The 20,310-nt window shown below is 46.0% G+C and overlaps 1 protein-coding gene across 5 annotated transcripts in view; it reads right to left on the bottom strand.

Moving 5' to 3' along the window:
- The window catches only part of LOC118794047 (PH and SEC7 domain-containing protein 1-like), a 59,794-nt gene that overhangs the window by 10,229 nt on the left and 29,255 nt on the right, over positions 1-20,310 (bottom strand). For all 5 annotated transcript variants that reach the window (XM_036552208.1, XM_036552187.1, XM_036552195.1 and 2 more), the window contains 5 exons: positions 19,548-19,628; positions 19,045-19,157; positions 17,453-17,511; positions 16,341-16,430; positions 968-1,011 (listed from right to left, as the gene is read on the bottom strand). In XM_036552208.1, the coding sequence (XP_036408101.1) occupies positions 968-1,011; positions 16,341-16,430; positions 17,453-17,511; positions 19,045-19,157; positions 19,548-19,628 (387 nt within the window). The remainder of the gene's footprint in view (positions 1-967; positions 1,012-16,340; positions 16,431-17,452; positions 17,512-19,044; positions 19,158-19,547; positions 19,629-20,310) is intronic.

The following is a 20,310-nucleotide window of genomic DNA, read 5'->3' as shown; positions in this document are numbered from 1 at the left end:
CCGCAAAGCCGCCACTAATCCCCACAGTTCTACAGTCACACTCACTCCCTCAAACAAACACCAACCAGAGCTACTGAGCTGTGTCTGTGTGTGTGTGTGTGTGTGTCTGTCTGTGTGTGTGTGAATGTGAATGTGAGTAAAAGCATGGGTTCGTATGTATACATGTGTGTTTGTACATATATGTGTGTTTGTACACACATGTCTGCATGTGTGATTGTGTGTATGTGTGTGTGCGTGTGTGTGGAAGGGAGCAGGGTGCAGAGTAGTGACACTCTGTACTCTACGGGTCAAAGCAACAGGGCTGGTCTGATTTTGGCATCTAAAGATCTACAGGCCAGCAATGCAAGCTCCAGGTCTCCCTGCCCATCAGGTCTGCCCTAGACCGAGCTATAGCCAGGCCACAGGTCTCATCTAGGGTGCTTTACACTCAGACTCTCCCTCCCTCTTTCCATCACCTCCCTGGTTGGGAATGATCGATATTTACCTCTGCGCGACGGGCGAGCAGACGCCCTGAGAGCGCACCGCGCCCCAGCCGAACGCCAACATTAATCCTTCATCTGTTTGTCAATTCGGCACAGGCTGGTCCCAGCTGCGGGCGGCGTGCAGGGAGCAGCCCTGGGACGGGGGGTGTGATGAGACGGGCAGATAATGGCTACGCTCCTGTCACCCTCACTAATCCGCCTCATTTGCACAAGGAGGGAGGCGGGGGGGGGGGGGGGGGGGGGGGGGTTCACTCACACATGCACACTTACACATGTGCACATGCGAGCATGCATAATCACATTCACACAGACACAAGTACGTGTAAGCTTGGATAATTGCGTTCCAGTGCTCACACACTGGACCATTGCATGGTGCACACACATGCACACTCCCACAGATATACACAGACACACGCGCACTCGCACACTCAGAAACAGATCGACAACCACACATACACAAGCAAGAAAGAGAAAGCCAAACCTACAGGGTCCACTGTAGCTTCTCGTTCTTGATGGAGTTGTAGAGGGCCTGCAGAGAGGAGGAACAGACAGTCAGACCGCAGACTGTGTGCATGTATATGTGGTTGTGTGTGTGTGTGTGTGTGTGTGTGTGTGTGTGTGTGTGAGAGAGAGAGAGAGATTCTGTATGTATTAAGGGCAGGAACAAACAGTGAAACATGGTCAGAGCTACTATCACGCCTTGTTGTCTTGTTATCATGAAAATGCTGAATTACATCAAACTTGGATGTAATCCTTTGAAAATTACCTGGGTGTCCTTGCATAATGTAGCTCATTTTTTTTTCATTCTGAAAAAAACTGAATACAAACTTCAAGCTAGACAAATAGGTTAACTGATATTAGCACACTAATACAAACTCTTGATATTTTTGGAGAAGAAACTACCATTTAAAACAAGAATAGAACTCATTCATAAAAAACACAGGCATAACATTTTGAGGTAAGATCTGCCTTGATTGGAGAATGATGTCACAGTGTTCTTGGCACTGTACTGCCGGTCGCATGTCAGTGCCACACTGCTGAAATGTGCACACAGTGCACACAGCTGAACTGCCATTTGCCTGCACTACTGACTTCATCCGCACTGACAGCCGCGAGATTTACCCACTACAACCCAAATTAACCCCCCCAAGCAACGATCAGCTCCGCCACCACAATATCACACCCCCGGCCCATTAGGCACCAAATCTCCATTAACGATGGAAACCGGGGGCCGCCGGCAACCGACGCCGTTATGATCGGTGCTGTCCTGTGGTCTTTGAAGCGTTCAGCGGCTGGCAAGAGAGCTTGCTCATGGAGCAATTTTTTTTTTTATTTTTATTTTATTTTGTCACCCCTCCGTTTCCGCCTGCTTTTCTCACGGCTTCCCCCGGGGCCGCCCGTTCATCTGGAGACACCCTCTCTGCTAACGAGACACAGCGGGGCTCCACGCTAACGAGACGCGGTGGCGCTGTCCGCTGTCCCACACCGACGCGCAGCATTGCTGAGGTTCCTCTGATCACGGCTGCCTTTCTGACATCTGTTTACTTTAGTACCCTCTGTTCTGCATCAATACGGTTGATACTGCTGAATACTAATGTCTGCCAGTTATTATTATTATCATTACTATTATTATTACCACTAGTCAACTACTAAGAGTGATAATAATAATAAAACTGAAGTAGAAGAAGAAGAAGAAAAAAAACTATTATGTTCTTCCATTGGGTGTAGAATTTTATGTCTGCCAATCATTCAGAATAAATCTATGTCCCATGCCTTGCTATCAATTAATATTCATTAGGAGCAGACAGATACATGAAAACAGAAAGTTTGGTCTTGTATGAGATTCTCTACAAACATAGGAATGAACGGGGGATCATGTACTGCATGGTAATGTACAACAAGTCTGTGGAGAATTCAACCAGCCAGCAACCTCACCAAGAACACGAGAGTTCAAGAAGAAGACTGGCCACACAAGCTCCGATTTTAAATGGCGCTACCGTGCTTCTGTGACAAGACCTCCACTCTCCACTCATAGCACTTATAAGAATATGCTATGACACATTCATCTTGATTGATCGATTGGTTGTATTGATAAACCTCTCCAGCTCCTGGGATCTTCAGCCTCCTCTTAATTTCTCTGACCTAAAGCTGTTATTCGGATCTATAGTTCATCCTGGAACCACAGCCAGGTTGGGATTACTACAGATGGTACAGGGGAGGAAAGCTCAGCCTTTTACTGTCTGTTATTGTGAAGAAATGAGGACAGATGTTATTCCAAAGTGCACCACATTAGAGCAGACTGCAGTGTAACCACACAACCCTGTTCAGGGAAGCTGGGCTGTGCTCTAGAGAAGTGGTTTGCAGCCAGTTCTTAGGACTCAAAGCTTGCAAGTTTGAATCCGAGGTGAGGCACTGCCATTGTACCCTTGAGGCAATTGTGCTGGTGAAATATCCATGCAAATGGATGAATAAAGCCACATTAATGGATAATATGTCAAAAGCAACAAGTAAATTAATAACAACGCCCTGCAGAGCCCAGTGCTTCCATGCCAATCAACAGCCTTGAGGGGTGGCCATCTTGTCAAAATTCAACCAGACAGCAGCTGTGGTCCCTGTCCATCCTTTCTCTGGAGATCCACATGACAGAGAGGTTTTTGCTGGGTGTGGCAGCCCCTGAAGCAGCAGTGGCCATTAATTGGGGTTTAAGAGAGGTACGGAGGTGCCCAGTTGATGGGGAGCACTTCTGATGAATTACAGCTCTGTACCATCATACACACAAAGCATCTTCTTCAAATTTACAACCACTTGCTAAAACCACATGTAAGCAGTATAGTGATTCTCTCAGGTCAGCTCAAAGGCACAAGGAACCCTGGAAAAGTAGCTCCACTCAGACTCAAAGCAGCCAACATGGAGCTTCTCTAGTTGCTCTGGAAGCAAATAAACCCACATGATAATGTGTAACCCAGCTGCGATAACCTCACTGGCGGCAACTTTAGGGGAGATGGGATATTAAATAAGTATAAGCAGCAATGTCCTATTGCTGAAAAAAATATGTTTCAAAAGGCTGATATCTCCTTCTTGAATGCTGAATCACACAAACATGACCTACTGCTCCAGAACTAACTCAATATTCACATTGTGCTATGGTTAAAGCCATCACCACCGACTTCAAAACTAACACCATCGACAGTACATGTGGCAAACTAATGACAGCAGCTAGCATTCAAACTAGCTTATTATCAGACACTGAAATGAAGAAGTGGAACCATCAAACACCCAGGTATAAAAACAGCCATTGTCCACAATCCAAGGAACATACTCATCATCTGGAGCGAAAATGGCACCCAATGACCACACAGCTATCACATGAGTGGACTACAGCAGCAGGTCTTACTGCTAGGAGTTGAAGACCTCTTAAAAACAGCTAACAACAAAACTTTTCAAGGCCATTACCAGTACGCCTTCATCTGAAAACCGTACTGGTTGAATCGCATGTTTCGAATGGTATATCCCAGACAGACAGCTTTGATCGACATTCCCAAAGCTGATGAAAGACTTTTAGATCATCAGTTACTTCCTGACACAAAATGCCTTTTCATTTCAAGTGTTGGCAGGAGCAGGAAAGTAATTAATTTACAATAGAACGCCGAAACAGAGACATGATAAAAAGCCAAAGGTACTGCAACAAACAGTACAAATCAACAGAGCTTTCCCCCATGATCCCACATCTCCACAGTAACTTCTGCTTAGACTGATGCAAGCTGATTATGAGACACAAACTCACTGACAAAACAGGTGAGAGAAAGGCAGGCATCAAAAGCAGGTGATTATGAGCACATCTTGGTTCCCATAAGGGGGATGTAGCAGATATACTGTAGGACTCCACAAGTGAGTGTAAAGTGTAAGAATGTCTACTTCAGGTGTGTGTATACGTGTGTGTGTGTGTGTGTGTGTGTGTGTGTGTGTGTCTTTGTGTGTGTGTTGGTGTGTGAGTGTGTGCGTGTATTTGAAAGATCAGCATATAGTGTTAACAGAACTCCACAGGTGAGCATACATTGTTGGAATGTGAGTGTGTGTATATGTAGAGGAATGATTCCACTACAGGTGAGTGTAAAGTCTAAGCATGTCCACTTAAAGTGGGAGTCTGTGTATTGGAAACATCACCCCAAAGGTGAGCATGTGGTGGTAATAAAACTCCATAGGTGAGCATTGTTGGAATGTGAGAGTCTGTGTTTGCAGAGGAATGATGTCCCTACAGGCAAGTGTAGAGTATAGCCACTGAAATCTGTGAGTGCACAGTGAAGCTAGGGTGTGCAGTGGGGCAGCAGGTGAGGGGTGTGGCCGCGTACCTTTTTCCTCTTGCGGGCCTGCGGGTGGTTCTGCCCGTCCTGGGCCTTGCCCAGCAGGTCAGGGAACACCAGGGGCTTGAGGGAGCGCGAGCGGGGCGTCCGCGGGAAGCGGAAGGGGTCCATGACCCGAAAGTCGCGGCCGTAGCGCACCGAGCAGAGGGACCGCGAGCGGAGGCGCCCCGCCGAGTGCAAGCTGTTCACCCCGATCATGGCGGAGCGGGCGGGTCGGGGGGTGCGGGCAGGGGGGACAGGCGGGGCCCCACGGCTGGAGGGGGCCTCAGAGCTCAGCTTCCAGCACGCCACCAGAGATTCGCGGATCCCAGCTCCCCGACGGAGGGACGCTCCCCAGGGGACCGGAGCAGAGTCCTCTTTTTTGCCTATGTCTGTAGAGGTGCCGGTGACCTGTCCGCTCACGACGTCAGCCTCGTCATGGGCCTCCTCGGGAGGCCTTGGGGAAGAAGCCGCGTGAGGCTCGGACACTCACGCGCGGAGTGCCTGCACGTGAATTATTGATTAGCGTATATTTATAATGCATGCAGAAACACGGTCTTTACTGCATGCGTGGAGCTCCCTTGCTGCTGCTGGAAGGCTTCAGATCCAGGTTGGCGTTCCGGAACGAACTGCGATCAGAACTCCTACAGGTGAAGAAAGGTACCGATGGCCCCTAACCAGCCAGGCCCAAACCCGACGGAAACATCCAAAGTGTTTATTTCTGCTTGGTGAACGTCCATGGCTTTCACAGTCCCTCTGTGTGGAAGTGTGTTTAGGAAAGGGTGCCAAACGCTCGCACCCCCAGCAGCCACAGTACTGTCCGTCCCGATGTCTCCCTACACCCCACGGTGAAGTATTCCAGTCCCACCTGGAGGTGCAAACTGCTCCTATACACCTGTGGCCATTCCACAGGCAAATAACGAGACTGATACACACACACAAATACACACGCGCACACTCACAGATGGATAGCTACACTTCCGTAATGGTGTGAAAAGCACAGCTGACGAACCAAACAAGCAGAAAACGCTGGAAATCCCTAGAAATGAATACTTGCAAAGGCAAGCTCACACACACAAACACGCAAGCATATACACGCGTGCACACACAGACTTAAACACACACAGAGCCTGCACAGAAGGAGAGAGAGGCTTCCGCCCACTCACAAGCAGAGATTCCAAAATCCCTCTTGATATTGCGTCATGTCTCCCAGAAAAAACACACCAAAAAAAAATAAATTAAAAAAACAAAAATTATGAAAAAAATCAAAACAATTGGCACACTGGGATTCCTGGTAAAAACAGAAAAAAACAGAAATGTCAATGCTGCAAGGGAAGCAGGTATAGCGGAAGGCTAGCGTTCCAGTCCACGGTAAACGCGCGTATATCCTGTTGCTCTCACTTCAAGATGGACACTCTCTCCGTCGAATCGAGGCATCTGATTGGCACCTCAGTATCTCCGAAGAGCAGTAAATCCAGTATGGTCCGTCCGAGTTCCTCTTGGACCTTCCAAATCTCTCTTCGGAGGAGAGGGTGCGTTAAAAAAAGCGGACTCGTTTCCTTTTTTGATTTAATTTTTTTTGGTGGATGTGCACTTGTTTCGCCTGCTACTGCGTCAGCGTCGTCCTCCTGCTTCTCTTTCCGCGGAGAACAAAGAGCCACTCCGTCCTTGTCGCTTGGCCCTTTTTCTTTCTCCGTCGTCCCTTCAAAGCCGTCGCCCTTCTTTCTTTTTTTTTTCCCTGCTGCGGATGAAGAAGCGCCTGAATCACAGCGAAAAAGAGACCTGATGGGGGGGAGACTGCTCGCTCGCTCGCTGTAGCTCTCTCTCTCTCTCTCTTTCTCTCTCTCTCTACCTCCCTCACTCCCTCCATTCGCATCTCTCTCCTCCTCTCTCTGTCTGAGTGGCGAATCACAGCCTCTCAATCCACCCCCCCCCCCCGCACCCCCCACCCTCCTCGCCCTCCTCTACCACCTTCCTGTGGATGCTAATTATCATTCAGCACTTGTCTCTCTATAGGTAGGAGAGAGGTATGCTGAGGAAGGAATCAGGATTGAGAGAGGCGCGGGGAAATGAACTGGGGGGCGCAGCGTGCCGAAATTGTATTTCAGACACCGGCTGGGTGATCTGGAGATGCACACGTACACGGGTTTTTCATAATAGAAAAAAAATTAGCACAAAAGTGAACATGACCGCAACATGATTTGGAATGCATTACCATGACTGCTCTCTGGGGGAAGAATACGGACCATAGGGCTGAAGGTCCTTAAATACACAGACACCAGCCTGTAAGACACCTTTGCAAAGGGAAACAGCAATATTGATTTAAGGATGAGCTACGTGGACAAGCTCATGCATTTCATTACAAAAATCTGGGACTTTTGGCTGGCAAGGCTCTTAATGGGGCTGTCAGTCATGGAGCTGACAGATCGATGGCAGGTCAGAGTGACAGGGTGTCAGCTAATCCCTGCTCGTAGCACGGAGACGAGGCACGACGGGGAGATCCACCCTTCCACCACATTCCTCATGCATTGCACATTTATGGCAGGAAGCAGGGTTCTGACCCGCTGCCGCACAGCAAGGAATGGAAGGATGAAGGGCACAGAGGTGCATCGTGGGAAGGCAAAAAATACATGGGAGGTCTCCACATTAATAAAGGATTACCAGACCGGTCTTGCACTTTTATACAAAAACACCGTCTGCCCTGTCCCGTTGGAATCCCATATGGACACACTCACAAAGGACATGTCCACTCATAGCCCTGCAATCAGAGCTGCCTCTAACAGAGATATGGATTCCATTTTAAATCTAAATCAAGCCACCACCACCTGCATGCACACATTCAACAGTAAAGTTACCATAAAGCCAAGGCTACTGCTACTCAGCTCTGGTCCTGGAGGGATGCATTTGAGCAGTTCCCAGCTTGGGGAACCAGGAGTGGGACTTATTAAGTGAATCAAGATCATGGCTAAAATGAAAAAGCCTGCAAGCCCTGTAGCCTTGGTCTAGGTGGACATGCCTGATCCAGTAATTCTATACCTACTCTTGCTTCTTCACCACACACAAGATCAACCTGCCATCTGTGGGAGCTGGGCAGAGCCCTGGAGCTGCTGTGATGAGACCTCCTGATAACTCCCCACATTACAACAGTCGCTGTATCTGTACTTTACCTTTTTAGCTGGATGACACCTTTATGTAGGGCATTTAGGAAAATGTGCTGTTACCTGAAACAAATATGGTTAAGCCCCTCACATACTGCCACAACTTCATTGTCAGCTCTGGTTTCTGAACCAAGAACCTGCTGGTGTCTCATTAACTGTTCTTCTGCCCTTTTACCTCCCTGCATATGTGAGCAGCACAGGTCTGTATTACCCTTTTCCAATGACCAATCACAGCTTTGCCATGCCACATCAGGTTACAGTCACCCAGGGTTAAAACCGCCCACCCACCAATAATGTTTCAGCATGAGTGACAGAGGTGAGAAGCAGGTCCCTCTCTCTGTACTGAAAAGGCAGGGTGTTACAGTCGAGAATCATTAGGAGCTTACAGCCCCAGCACTGTCCTGTCCAGCACAAAATGTGAGCAAGCTACGATTTTCTACTGCTGCAGTTGAATAAAAATGACCTGGGTTACAGTTTGCATGTGTGACTGTCTCCAAACAGATTTGCAAGTGACAGCAAAATGTAAAATTTCAATGAAATAACAACCAAAAGCTCAAATACACATCTCCAGACAGTAGTTTGTGAGCTCATAGAGAGGCTCATCTCAGAGCTGCTCTGAAAAAGCGGAAAGGACTCTGTCCCTGCCTCTCTGTTTCGGATGTGACACGGGTGAGGGAGCAGGATATGGTCACTCTGCTGACGGAGGCAGAGGCTCCCCACACTCACCTCATTCAAACATGACCCTGTTCTTTTAGCCCTGAGTGATGACACAGGGAGCTGGCCCAAGCTGAGGATTCAGTATCCTTCTCTCACATATACACACACATATACAGATACACAGACAGACACACACATATACACACACACAGCACACATGCATATACATGCACACATACACATATATGCAGACACACAAAACATATGCAAATACAGACACACACACTAAACACACAGACATACACATACATGCACCCAACCACACCCAAAGATTCACACAAATATATGCAACTTACACACACACACACGCACACGCACACGCACACACACACACACACGCACACACACACACACACACACACACACACACACACACACACACACACGCACACACACACACACACGCACACACACGCACGCACACGCACACACACATACTGCACGCAGGCACACACAGGGGCTCTGGCTCGTCTGAAAGCCTCTGCTCTGCTAATGGAAGATGCGGCTACAGGGGTTACTCTTAAACAAGACGGGCCGAGAACAAGAGGCCAGGATCAGCAGCCACGTTCAAGGATGAAATGAAGCCAAAAGGAATGCTGTCTTTCCTCAGAAAACAAAGAGACTCCTTTGATGAAAAGATTCCAGATATATCCCACACCCTCCCACTTATACAGACAACCAGACAGACAGACATCGCTTTAAAACAAACAGCTGCTTTCTCTGGGTCACAGATACTATGTGGATTGCTTACATCTATGCATTATTAACAGAAACAGTTATCCCACTTTATTGATTAACAGGAAATATTTGTTCAACGGGGCCCAATTAAACTGAATAGACACTTGGACCAATGGTGTTGAAGGGGCTGATAATAAAGAAATAATGTCAAACAGCTTAATCAAAATATGAGCACAAACACACCTTTGTCTGTGCTTACCTGTAGCAAAGCATTGCTAGGCCAAACAGATTAGGTTATACAGTATGTCCAGGGGTCACGTAAAGATCGGTATTCAGAACAGCTGGACCAGCTGGCACTGACTGATGACTCTGCTTGAACTCGCACACAGCATACACAGCAGGTCCTGAGGACAAGGGGCCTCATTCTCCTTTAAGCCACTTCAGAGTGTGGCATGACGTCACAAGATAATCAATCCAGGGCCAGAGGAGATGAAGGGGTTGCCAAAAAAAATCTCATCATCCTGCCCTGCTACCCTGACTGCGCCCTGTGAGCGGTCCCACGACGTAATTTTCGGGAGCTGTACTTCTGGAGATGGTCATTTAAGCGTGTAAATTCAAGAATGTACAGGAGCGTCTTCTTTAGCGCCAGCTACCCACTAGAGTGGGGATTAAATAATAATAAAAATTAATAAAAAGTAGTTTTCTCTTACTGTGCCATACAAGAGTAGGCCACTGTACCATGCAAATCTAAGAAAAGGTGTCTCTAACATCTATGAGCATATACACATCACCTAATCAGCCAATCAACCTCAAAGCCTGTTTTCAATGAGTATCAAGCATGTCATCAGACACACACACACACACACACACACACATAAACATACACACACAAACGGGTGAACTCACACAGGCCTCTCATATAGGCATCGATATTTGCATGTTCAGTTCCATAAACAACCCACAGACCTGCCTGTCTGCTGCAGCTTCTATGCAAAATGTGATTAGTACACTGGGTGCAATGCTGACCGAGTAAGAGGAATCTCACTGCAACAGCAGAACTGTATTTCCCTGATCTCTAAATCAAATGCAGAGCATGCTGCCTGATGTGAGGTCATGTGCCCCATATTTGCAGCTACATAACCTGCAAAACACACTTTTTTCATGGACAACAGAAAGCATTCCTATAGTAATGACTGACAATCTAATCAAATGCCATTTCACCAAGCCTTATAACCACAGTGCACAATATTGCTCTCTTCCCAAAGGTTAATTGCAGATTCACACTCTTTTTATTTTACACATGCTAACAATGAAACGTTAATGTATTTTATATCTATAAAAAAATGAAATCCTGTCCAGGAGTGCAGGAGTTTGCGAATTCCAGTCTTTCCATTCAGTGCAAATTGGACATGTATCAGTACTGATCTCCTACAGCTGCAGCCGAGCCCCTCAGAACATTACCAAGCCCTTAGGAAAACGTAAAGACATCAATACAAAATTAAGGCGTGTATTTTCACTATGGCAAAATATACTGATTTCTATACACAACAGTCAATTGCTTAGTTGCCAGTTACATTCATGTTAATGTATGTAGATTATATAAAAAAAATATATCATGCCCCATTAAATGAGTACATGCAATAAATATGCATTTAAAAAAGTGGAAACTACAGGTAGATTTTGTCATACATGTGTACATCTGTACATGACACAGGTGCGTGACACACCTGTGACTTATTTATAGGTTATCTTCGTTATGGTTTAGATTTCAGCATTGAGTTAATGTTGTATGTCGAATGCATTACTTTTCCTTTTTCAGGTGAGAAAAACTGAGGGACAGAAAAAGAGAGGATAGAGAGCACATCATTCTTCCCATCCTCCTGAGAGGGGAGTAGACCTGGCAACCCCCACCCCACCTTGCAACAGCCTGAGGGAAAAAGACAAAACAGCACCTCATTTAACACCTCGAATCTGTTATTTATGGTTGTCCTCAGGTTTTCTTAATGCCACTTTTTTGTTCAAAGAAATATTGATTTGTTCTTTCCTCTGAACCAGTGCATTTCTGTTTTTCTGTATGTTTAACTGCTTATATGCAGAGCACAAATTTACTTCACGACAAAGAAAGAATCTGAATTAGACTGAGAGTAGAAGTAAAAAAAAGAGAGACAGAAAGAGAAGGACAGAGGGAGAGAAAGAAAGAAAGAAAGAGAGAGAGAGAGAGAGAGAGAATGAGCAGCATGAGGGGGCTGGCTATGATGGAAATAGAGAGAGGGAGAGGGAGGGAGAGAGAGAGAGGGGGGGGGGGGGGGGGGAGGGAGGGGGGGAGAGAGAGAGATAGAGGGAGCATCCTGCAACAGTATGCTATGAATACTTAACTGAATTTGCCTGAAGGGGAAACACAAGTTGGTCATTTTTGTTAGATTCCAGGCAGCTGTGCTGGAGAGCTGAATAAAGCAGTAACTGGCAAAACCACTGAACTATCAGGGCATGGAAGAAAGAGAGGGAGAGTGAGAGGTACGGGAAAAAAAAGAAAACAGGAAAGAAAAGCATCTGGTACAAAAAGCAGGGAGAGACAGGAGAGAGAAACATTTTGTTGAGAGAGTCAATGGAACGATATGGAAGACAATGGGGAGGAGAAAAGAGTGGGAGAGCTGAGTGTTCCGTGTGATGGAGAGATGGATAGAGAGCGGGTGGCAGGAGAAGAGAGAGAGAGAGAGAAGGTGAGAGTGGGAGGTGAAAGTGTTTAGAGGCATGACGCGAGAGATAGGAAAACATAACGGACGCCTAGGGGGAAAGAGAGAGAGAGAGTGAGAACAAAAGAGAGAGAGGGAGAGATAGTGGGAGGTGAGAGTGATTAAAAAGACCCTTTCTGGTGTTTTTTTTAATCATGCATTAATAAACAGTAACCCCAGGTCAATGGGCTTATTATGAGCTCTCTTGCTGTATACCTTAAACCCACAGTGAAACAGGTAGCTGGTATCTCTTTATATTGATGAGAATAATACTGTGATGTTGGTGAATGTTCAGTAGCATTGAAACTCCCCTCTTCACAATAACAGTGTCACACAGAATCGAATCAGTCATTCCCTTCGGCTGTCTCTACGATGGAGGTGTGAATACATCTTTAGAGCTCGCTGGATTACCAGAACTAAAGCGAAATGGACCCAACCGACAAATCTCAGTTCCTCACCCACAGAACTGTCGATGATAGTCATCCTGATTTGAAACCTGCCTCTGGCTTTTTAAAGGAACATCGTATCAAAAGCCTCGACAGAGTGGAGCCTCTGAGGGCACAGTGACACCTGCTGGTCCCACGGAGCGACAGCGCTCACACAGAGCCAGGCTGGTTGTTGCTGCTTGGCTGCTGTTCAGCTATGAGATCAGTGCTCTGAGAGCAGAGGGCTCCCGCCAGCTGGCCTGGCTGACTGGTGGCCCTGCCGGACACAGCAACACAGGCAGGAACCAGCTATTCAGCAGCAACACACACACACACACACACACACACACACACACACACACACACACACACACACACACGCACACACACACACACACACATACACACACACACACACACACACACACACACACACACACACACACTCACACATACACTCACACACACACACACATACACACACATACACACACAGACACATTCATACACACAGACAGACGGACAGACAGACAGACACACACACACACACACACACACACACACACACACAGACACATTCATACACACAGACAGACGGACACACACACACACACACACAGAAAGGAAGCATACACACACAAACAAACAAAAGACAGAAAGACAAAGACATGTGCATTGACACTCAGATGTACATACAAACATGCACACAGAAAGGAAGCATAAACACAGACCCATATATAAACACAGCAAACGCACACATCCCATACCCGTACACACACAATCAAACACACGTGCAATCATGGGGCAAAGATGCATATACAGAAACAAAAAAAATGTACAAGGCGCGAATCAAATTGAGCCTCTGAAACACTGCCAGTCCTGATTGGTCATCTCACTCAGATAGGCACACCTATCACAGAATGCGTCAAAGTGTCAGATTACTTCACCCTTTTTCATCGGTGGCATACACACCTTTCTCCAAACAGAAACCACTTTTATAAAATAGCTAACACAGCCCCCTAAAATGGAATCGCATTTGCGAAAATGACACGTTTCATTTGCAAAAATGAAAATGCTGCGAAATCAAATAACCCCAGCCAAAACAGCATCACCTGTGATCTCACAGAAAGTTCTTTCTATGAATCATTAAGCCATGGCCAAAACAAATGCTAACTACAAGTATCAATGTACCATAAAATATAAATAATATAAATAAAATATCGCAAGCTGACTAGAGAAAACCATCTGTATTTCTGTGAAAACAAAGCAAGGTCGAAAAGGAAAAACAAATACTTTACTGTGCAGTGCACATGTTCTCATTAACATCACATCAGATGCTTTCCCTCACGATGCAAAGAGGAGAAAATCTCCTTCAGTAACACAACGAACGTTGACTGCATCAAGGAGGGACATCTGGTCACCTGGATGGTGGCCATATACCTTCTACCTCCACGAAGAGAAGAATTCCTCAACAGGACTAAGAAATGGAAAGTCGTGGGGTGGGAGAAAATGCATTATCACAAACCATTTAGTAGCCTGACAGGAGTGGTGGAATGCAACATTGTCCCATATGATTACAGTAATATTCAATTGCTTAAGCAGATTTCCTGAAACACAATACACATTCTCAAACCAGTGAGTGCAGCACTCCACAACAGCATATCTGGCTTGGCAAACCAACACAATCCAGCTGTGAAAGGCCCTGAAATGCGCAAACGGTTTAATGCATGTTCCAACTGCATGTAAGTCCATCAATACAACAGTGTCACATAACTCTCTTTATCTTCATCTAAAGAAATCTAAAGAAAGGCACCCAAAATACTGCACAAAGAGTGTCAGTATAACAGTCAAATTGAATGCCTTTTCCTTTGCCTTATAGCTTATTGATACTCGTGTTCAAAGATATGCTGTATATATTCTGTATACATAAAGGGTTTCTGTTAATGATGATGCTGCCACACAAGATTCTCAGCACAGTTTTATTGGGGAATGGGTTTCCCAAATTATGCTCCTTTCAGCACTGTACAGTAAAATGAAACAGTCATATACATAAAGCAAAACAATGCTACTGTATATTACAAACGTCATTACCTTATACAACATACATGCAAAAAGTCAAAAAAGGAGTTCCAAGCTGCTGCAGTGTAAAAGAAAATCTAAAAAGGTAAACTTCTCCATAACATAAAGTGTCACTGGCCGTCCAGTCTGTCACATATTTTTTGGTGACGTATTTTCATCCACATCACATTGTCGCTCCCGACACAACGTGGGGGAAAAGGCATTTCCCCTGCACCATTCTTCTGCAATATCCTCTCAGACAGCAGTTCACTGCATCCAGCAGTTAGATTTGGCCTTCAGCCTGGTGGGTATAGACCTTCTGCCTCGAGGCAGAGATGGCCCCCCCCGCCCCCCCAATGAGGTTGACGAAGAGGGAATGTGGTTTAAGGAGTTCTGTTTGTCCTCGACAGTGAGGAGCAAGGCATTGCCTGGGAGTAGCAGATTGGTGAAAGATGACACCTTCCCAAACTAGCACATAATTTTGACCTCATCAGCTCTCTTCCCGCAGCAGACACAAATATTGCACACAGCCTCCAAAATGCCAAAACGAAACAAATGTTTTCAATTTTTCAAAAATACCATGCATATCCTTGTAGCCTCACGTAAGTATTAGTGTGTTGATTGCTGATTGAACCATGTTACAAGAGAAGATTTGAATGAGGGGTATAAATTAATATGAGAGTGATAAAATTTGACTAAAAACAATATAATTCATTTTGACTAAGACTTAGTTGATTTCTGTGTCTCCTGCGGAGATGTGTGTTAGCTGTTTTGCAAAACTGCGCCTTACATTTGCATTTTGCACGAAAGCAATCAGAAATGATGCAGTGTTCTGAGGAAATGCATTGCTGTCGTGGGGTTGCACTCACTGTTTCGAGACTCTAGCCAGTGTTTCAGAACATGCGTTTAAGCGAGAAAAAACTGTACAACGTGTGACATATTAGGCCTCATGTGCCTTCTCTTTGCTGGTGGCACAATGTTCAAGTGCAACACATCAAGCAGTGTAATTAGATGCTCTGTGTCATATGGCCCAATTATGGGAATGTGGGTAAGAACTCCCTTGCTGGGGACTGCAGCACACATAGTTATATTGGCCCCCCTCTGGCACACTTACAGTGGTTTTTTTGACCAATGACGTTCCCTCCACATCTCCTTACCTTTGACCAGGCTCTGCTGTGGAGCTGCACTGGCTTCAAGCCCCATTGATCTCTAAGGTTCTTGACCTCATATTTGACCTCACTCTTGCAAACGCCCACCCAGAAGTGACCTCTTGCGCACGTATGAGGACTAATTGCCAATTTAATAAATGTGCAAAAAGATTTTGGACACATGCAGAAGGGATTCACAGTTATGGTAGCAATCTCTGTCAGCTGGGACCAAATGCTTCAGTTTTTTTTTTTTTTCAAAATTTGACAATTAATGTACTTGATGAAATGATTTTTGTGACACTTGTATAGAATTGTCTTTACTGTTTTGCAAAAATTTGCCTAACATTTGCAAAGTTCGCTCTCATTTGGATTAAGGTGACAGTCAACTGGCCCAAAGTTTCATTCAATGTGACACAGCAATCAAGAAAAATTTCCATGACCAGTTCAAAGTTCACCAAGATAGGGTGTGGATTACGGTCTACCCACAGTCATGCAGGAAATTTCACTATGAGTATGTATGTGGGTGTGTGTGTGTGTGTGTGTGTGTGTGTGTGTGTGTGTGTATGTGTGTGTATGTGTGTGTGTGCTCCACAGTGACTGACCTTGAGAAGCTCCTTGGGGAAGTCCTGCCCATCGTTCAGCCCTTCCAGATTCCCCATGAACTGCAGGCAGGACATCCTCTTGCCAATGTTCTGCAGATGGGAGCAGAGACAGTCACCAGTGCTGCCCAAATCCCCGCCCCCTGTCCCGACCCCACACTGTCACCTTCGCCTCCAAACCTCACACACACCTGGGCTTGCCACACCCCCAAAGCCTCTGTGACATCTGTACCGTGTCTCCTCAGAACACAGCATCTTTTCTGCAACCAGGCATAAGCGCTGGATTCATTAAGCAAACAAGACAGGGTGAACCTCTCCTGAATTATTCAGGAGCAAAGATGCCATAACCCAGAGGCCAGAACAGACCCAGCTCCGCTCCTGAGAGGCCGGGTTTTCCAGCCAACCAGCAGTTCACCATCCCAATTAATCATCTGCTTTCCTTCACATCTCACCCACCACCCGAGGATGTCCTAGATTTGCAGTGGAATAAAAGGGGGGAAAGGGGGGACCTGGAGTGTTTCATACGTTGGAGCTGCGGCAGAGTGTTGGATTTATGCCTGTTTGAGCCGGAGCTTCACTGGGACCCTGGAGACCAGAGCTGGGACAAGCTAGCGATTTGTTTGTGGCTGATTTCCCCAGATGACTACACCAACAGGAGCATGAATTGTTCAGATCACTCTCTGCTTCTCTCCCCGATTTTATTTTAAATTCCCCTTCCCTGTGTCAAGCCCCTTCCTCCTACAATATCCCCCTACCACACCCGCCACAACGCCTCACAACCTGACACTACAATTGACGGGTTCTTGCTTAAAATCCAGGAGTGCATTCCAACCCCCCCCACTCCCTCTCTGTCTCTCTCTCTCCCTCCCTCTCTGTCTCTGCCTCTCTCTCTCAAATTCAAACAAGCTTGCCAGGACCACACAGATGTACAGTATTGCCAAAGCAATTTTCACATATTATGTGAAATATATTGATGTGAAATTCCATATATTATGTGAAAATTGCTTTGGCGATACTGTACATCTGTGTGGTCATGCCAATAAAGCTTATTTGAATTTGAATTCTCTCTCACTTGCTGTCTCTCCCCTCTCTCTCTCTCTCGTTCAGATACTCACATGACCATGCAGATCAGTGTTGAGCAGCATCAGGGCGCAGGTCAGGGTGTGAACGCTGTCTGAAAGAGGAAGAAGACAGAGGGAAACGGGTCAGCATACACACCCAAGCAAATGAAAACACCCATCAAACAACATCAAAACAAAAAGAATGCTCTTCACCTGGTTTACTTCCAAGAAGCCTTTTCTACTGTTAGGGAGTAAAGACACTGATATAAAATTCTCCAAAGCGGTGGAAGGGTAAAGTGTGGCACTGTGTGTGTCACTGTGTGTTTGAGAGTGTTGTTAGCCTGGTGTGACACTGTAGCTCATTCAGCTTCAATGGTTACAGTTCTGCTCTTTTGAGCTGGAAGTTGCTCTGGATGAGTGTCTGCCAAATAAATGTAATGTGTGTGAAAATCTGTAGTCAGGGCTACAATCTCAGTACAATGTTATCCTGCTGAAGCCATCTGTAGGACGCAGAATTCTTGCCCTATCCAGATGACCTGGAAGGAGGCAGTGGATACGGGCACTGAATCATTACTGTCAGAAATGGACCCTGGCAAAAATAAGACTATTCCCCTAACAAATGTCCATATGCGCGGGAGATAAAACTAACTCACACAGTACCATACTGGAGCATGCCTTGGATTATGCCTACTTCCATCAAAGCATCAACGTAATGCGCATCTATGGTATGGAGGTGATCTATTAGCATGTAAAAGTCTCAAGGACCCTTCACCATACAGAAATGCGTAAAATGCACCTGATACAAACATTTAAACAGGATCATGCAGTCCATTGTAGCACACAGCAGTGAGGCAGAAGGTCCTTAAGTCGGCAGAACCATAATGAAGACAAGCGCACAACAGAAGCCTAGCATGCTGAATTCTAAAGAAATGTATGGCAAGTAAAAATTTGAAAGACACAGAATAATACAGGCAGGGCAGGATTCTAGCTTTTGAGAATAAAATGTTCAAAATGACAGCTAAAGGTCAAGAGGCAAATCAAAAACCAAAAACTAGAATTTTACCAAAAACCCAAACCAAATTATGACACTAAAGCAGAGAATGAATATGATTACCATCAGGCTGTAAAGACATACTTCCCGAGTATCTCTACCATGTTCGAGACACAAAGCATAAACTAGCACTAGCAAACACAAGCCCAACTGACTACAGTCTGGACATTAAGAAGCAGAACATCCCTGCTACTGTGATCAGACGTCAGTAACTACAGATTACATGACAGCCAACCAAAACCTGGAGGACACAGAGGGGCTTCCATAAAATCAGTTCCTTGGTCATTTATATTGAAATTACAGTTCTTACCCACCATCATCATTATGTGTTTACACAGTAAAATCACCTTTTTATGAATAATGAGTGACAGTTGAACAAAATTAAACTGAATCTGAATTTGAATTTGAATTCTTCTTCTGAATCAGTGGAAAGTTATACTAAAAAAAGCATGAGTGCAGGACTGGAGCTGCTACAAATTTTCTCTCCCTCCCTCTCTCTCTCTCTCTCTCTCTCTCTCTCTCTCTCTCTCTCTCTCTCAGAGACTATTTACACTCTTACACACATTCTCACACACATAGAGCAACACTCTCTCACCTTCAGACAGGGTAGAGCTGGGATTGCATTGGAGGTACCTCCTGGAGAAGTGGGATAGCACTCGTTCTCGTTCCTGCGTTTCTCCCATGAGGGCGAACTCCCTCAGGAAGGCCCTGAAACACAAAAGGGATAGAGGTGATACAGTAGCATACACTGAATAAACACACACAAATCAGATTCCTTTGCACTCAAACTCGCATATTTTTTTGTGAAACACCTGCCCAATTCAGCATAATCAGTATGCTTTCCCGCCAACAGCCACTAGAGGGTAGTGTTTCCTTCATTACCGTGTACACATACAATGTGATGGTGGGCTAAATGAAGGAAAGTAATCCAGCTGTAGTAGACCTAAAAAGTTGGAATTTGACTGTACAAAAAGTAGAGGAAAAGGACCTGAACACACATTTGATGTACTGGAGCTGAGTCACCAGCATGTTTGTCTGTATTTGCTGGATGGTTTTCCTTTTACTGCGGTGAAATAGGAGGAACACTCAGACTCTCACCGTAAGGCCCGGTCCAGTGGCAGGCCTGTGAAGTTGAAGAAGCGCAGGTACTCCTCCGCGACCATGCGGCTGAAGTCATTACTGAGAGCAGAGTGGGACCAGGGATCGAGGGAGAGAGAGAGAGAGAGAGAGAGAGAGAGAGAGAGAGAGAGAGAGAGGTGTCAGCTTTAGGCCCTGCCTTCAAAGCGGCTCTCTGGCTGCCTGTCAGTCAGTGCTGGGGAGCAGCAGGGGGCTCGGTGCCCTGATTCCCTGGGCGACGGCCGGCGCTAAAGAGGCCTCTCATCCTGCATTCTGTTTCATCTGCGACATCACAGAGCCCTCCGTCCCTCCGACTGTCCCGGGACGCCGCCAGCGGGGAGACAGAGCGGGCCTTGACGCAAATAAGTAGGCCAGGCTTTGAGAGGGGCAGGAACACTGACAGGCGAGCATGTACGAATGCACGCTGTCAGCTGAGAGACCGGCAGAGAGGGTTTCTCGTTTAGCGATGAGCATGCAGAAGACGCTCAGAAACAGAAGCATTTGCACTGCTTGGAATGTAGAATCTGTCCAGTCAGAGACAAGTAGAGAGACTCGAGTTCATCTGAACAGACACAAAAAACTGTTCACAGACAAACTGAGAGATTCAAGCCAGTCAGAATTGACACAAAAAACAATTCAGACAAACTGAGAGATTCGAGCCACTCAGTATGGGCACAAAAAGACAAACAAAAAAAAGTTACACTGTCTGAAATGCAGGAGCTGTCCACCCAGGCACAGAAAGAAG

The sequence above is a fragment of the Megalops cyprinoides genome, chromosome 1, assembly GCF_013368585.1.
Source record: "Megalops cyprinoides isolate fMegCyp1 chromosome 1, fMegCyp1.pri, whole genome shotgun sequence".
In the NCBI taxonomy this organism is placed as follows: domain Eukaryota; kingdom Metazoa; phylum Chordata; class Actinopteri; order Elopiformes; family Megalopidae; genus Megalops; species Megalops cyprinoides.
This window is presented reverse-complemented; position numbering and strand designations above follow the sequence as displayed.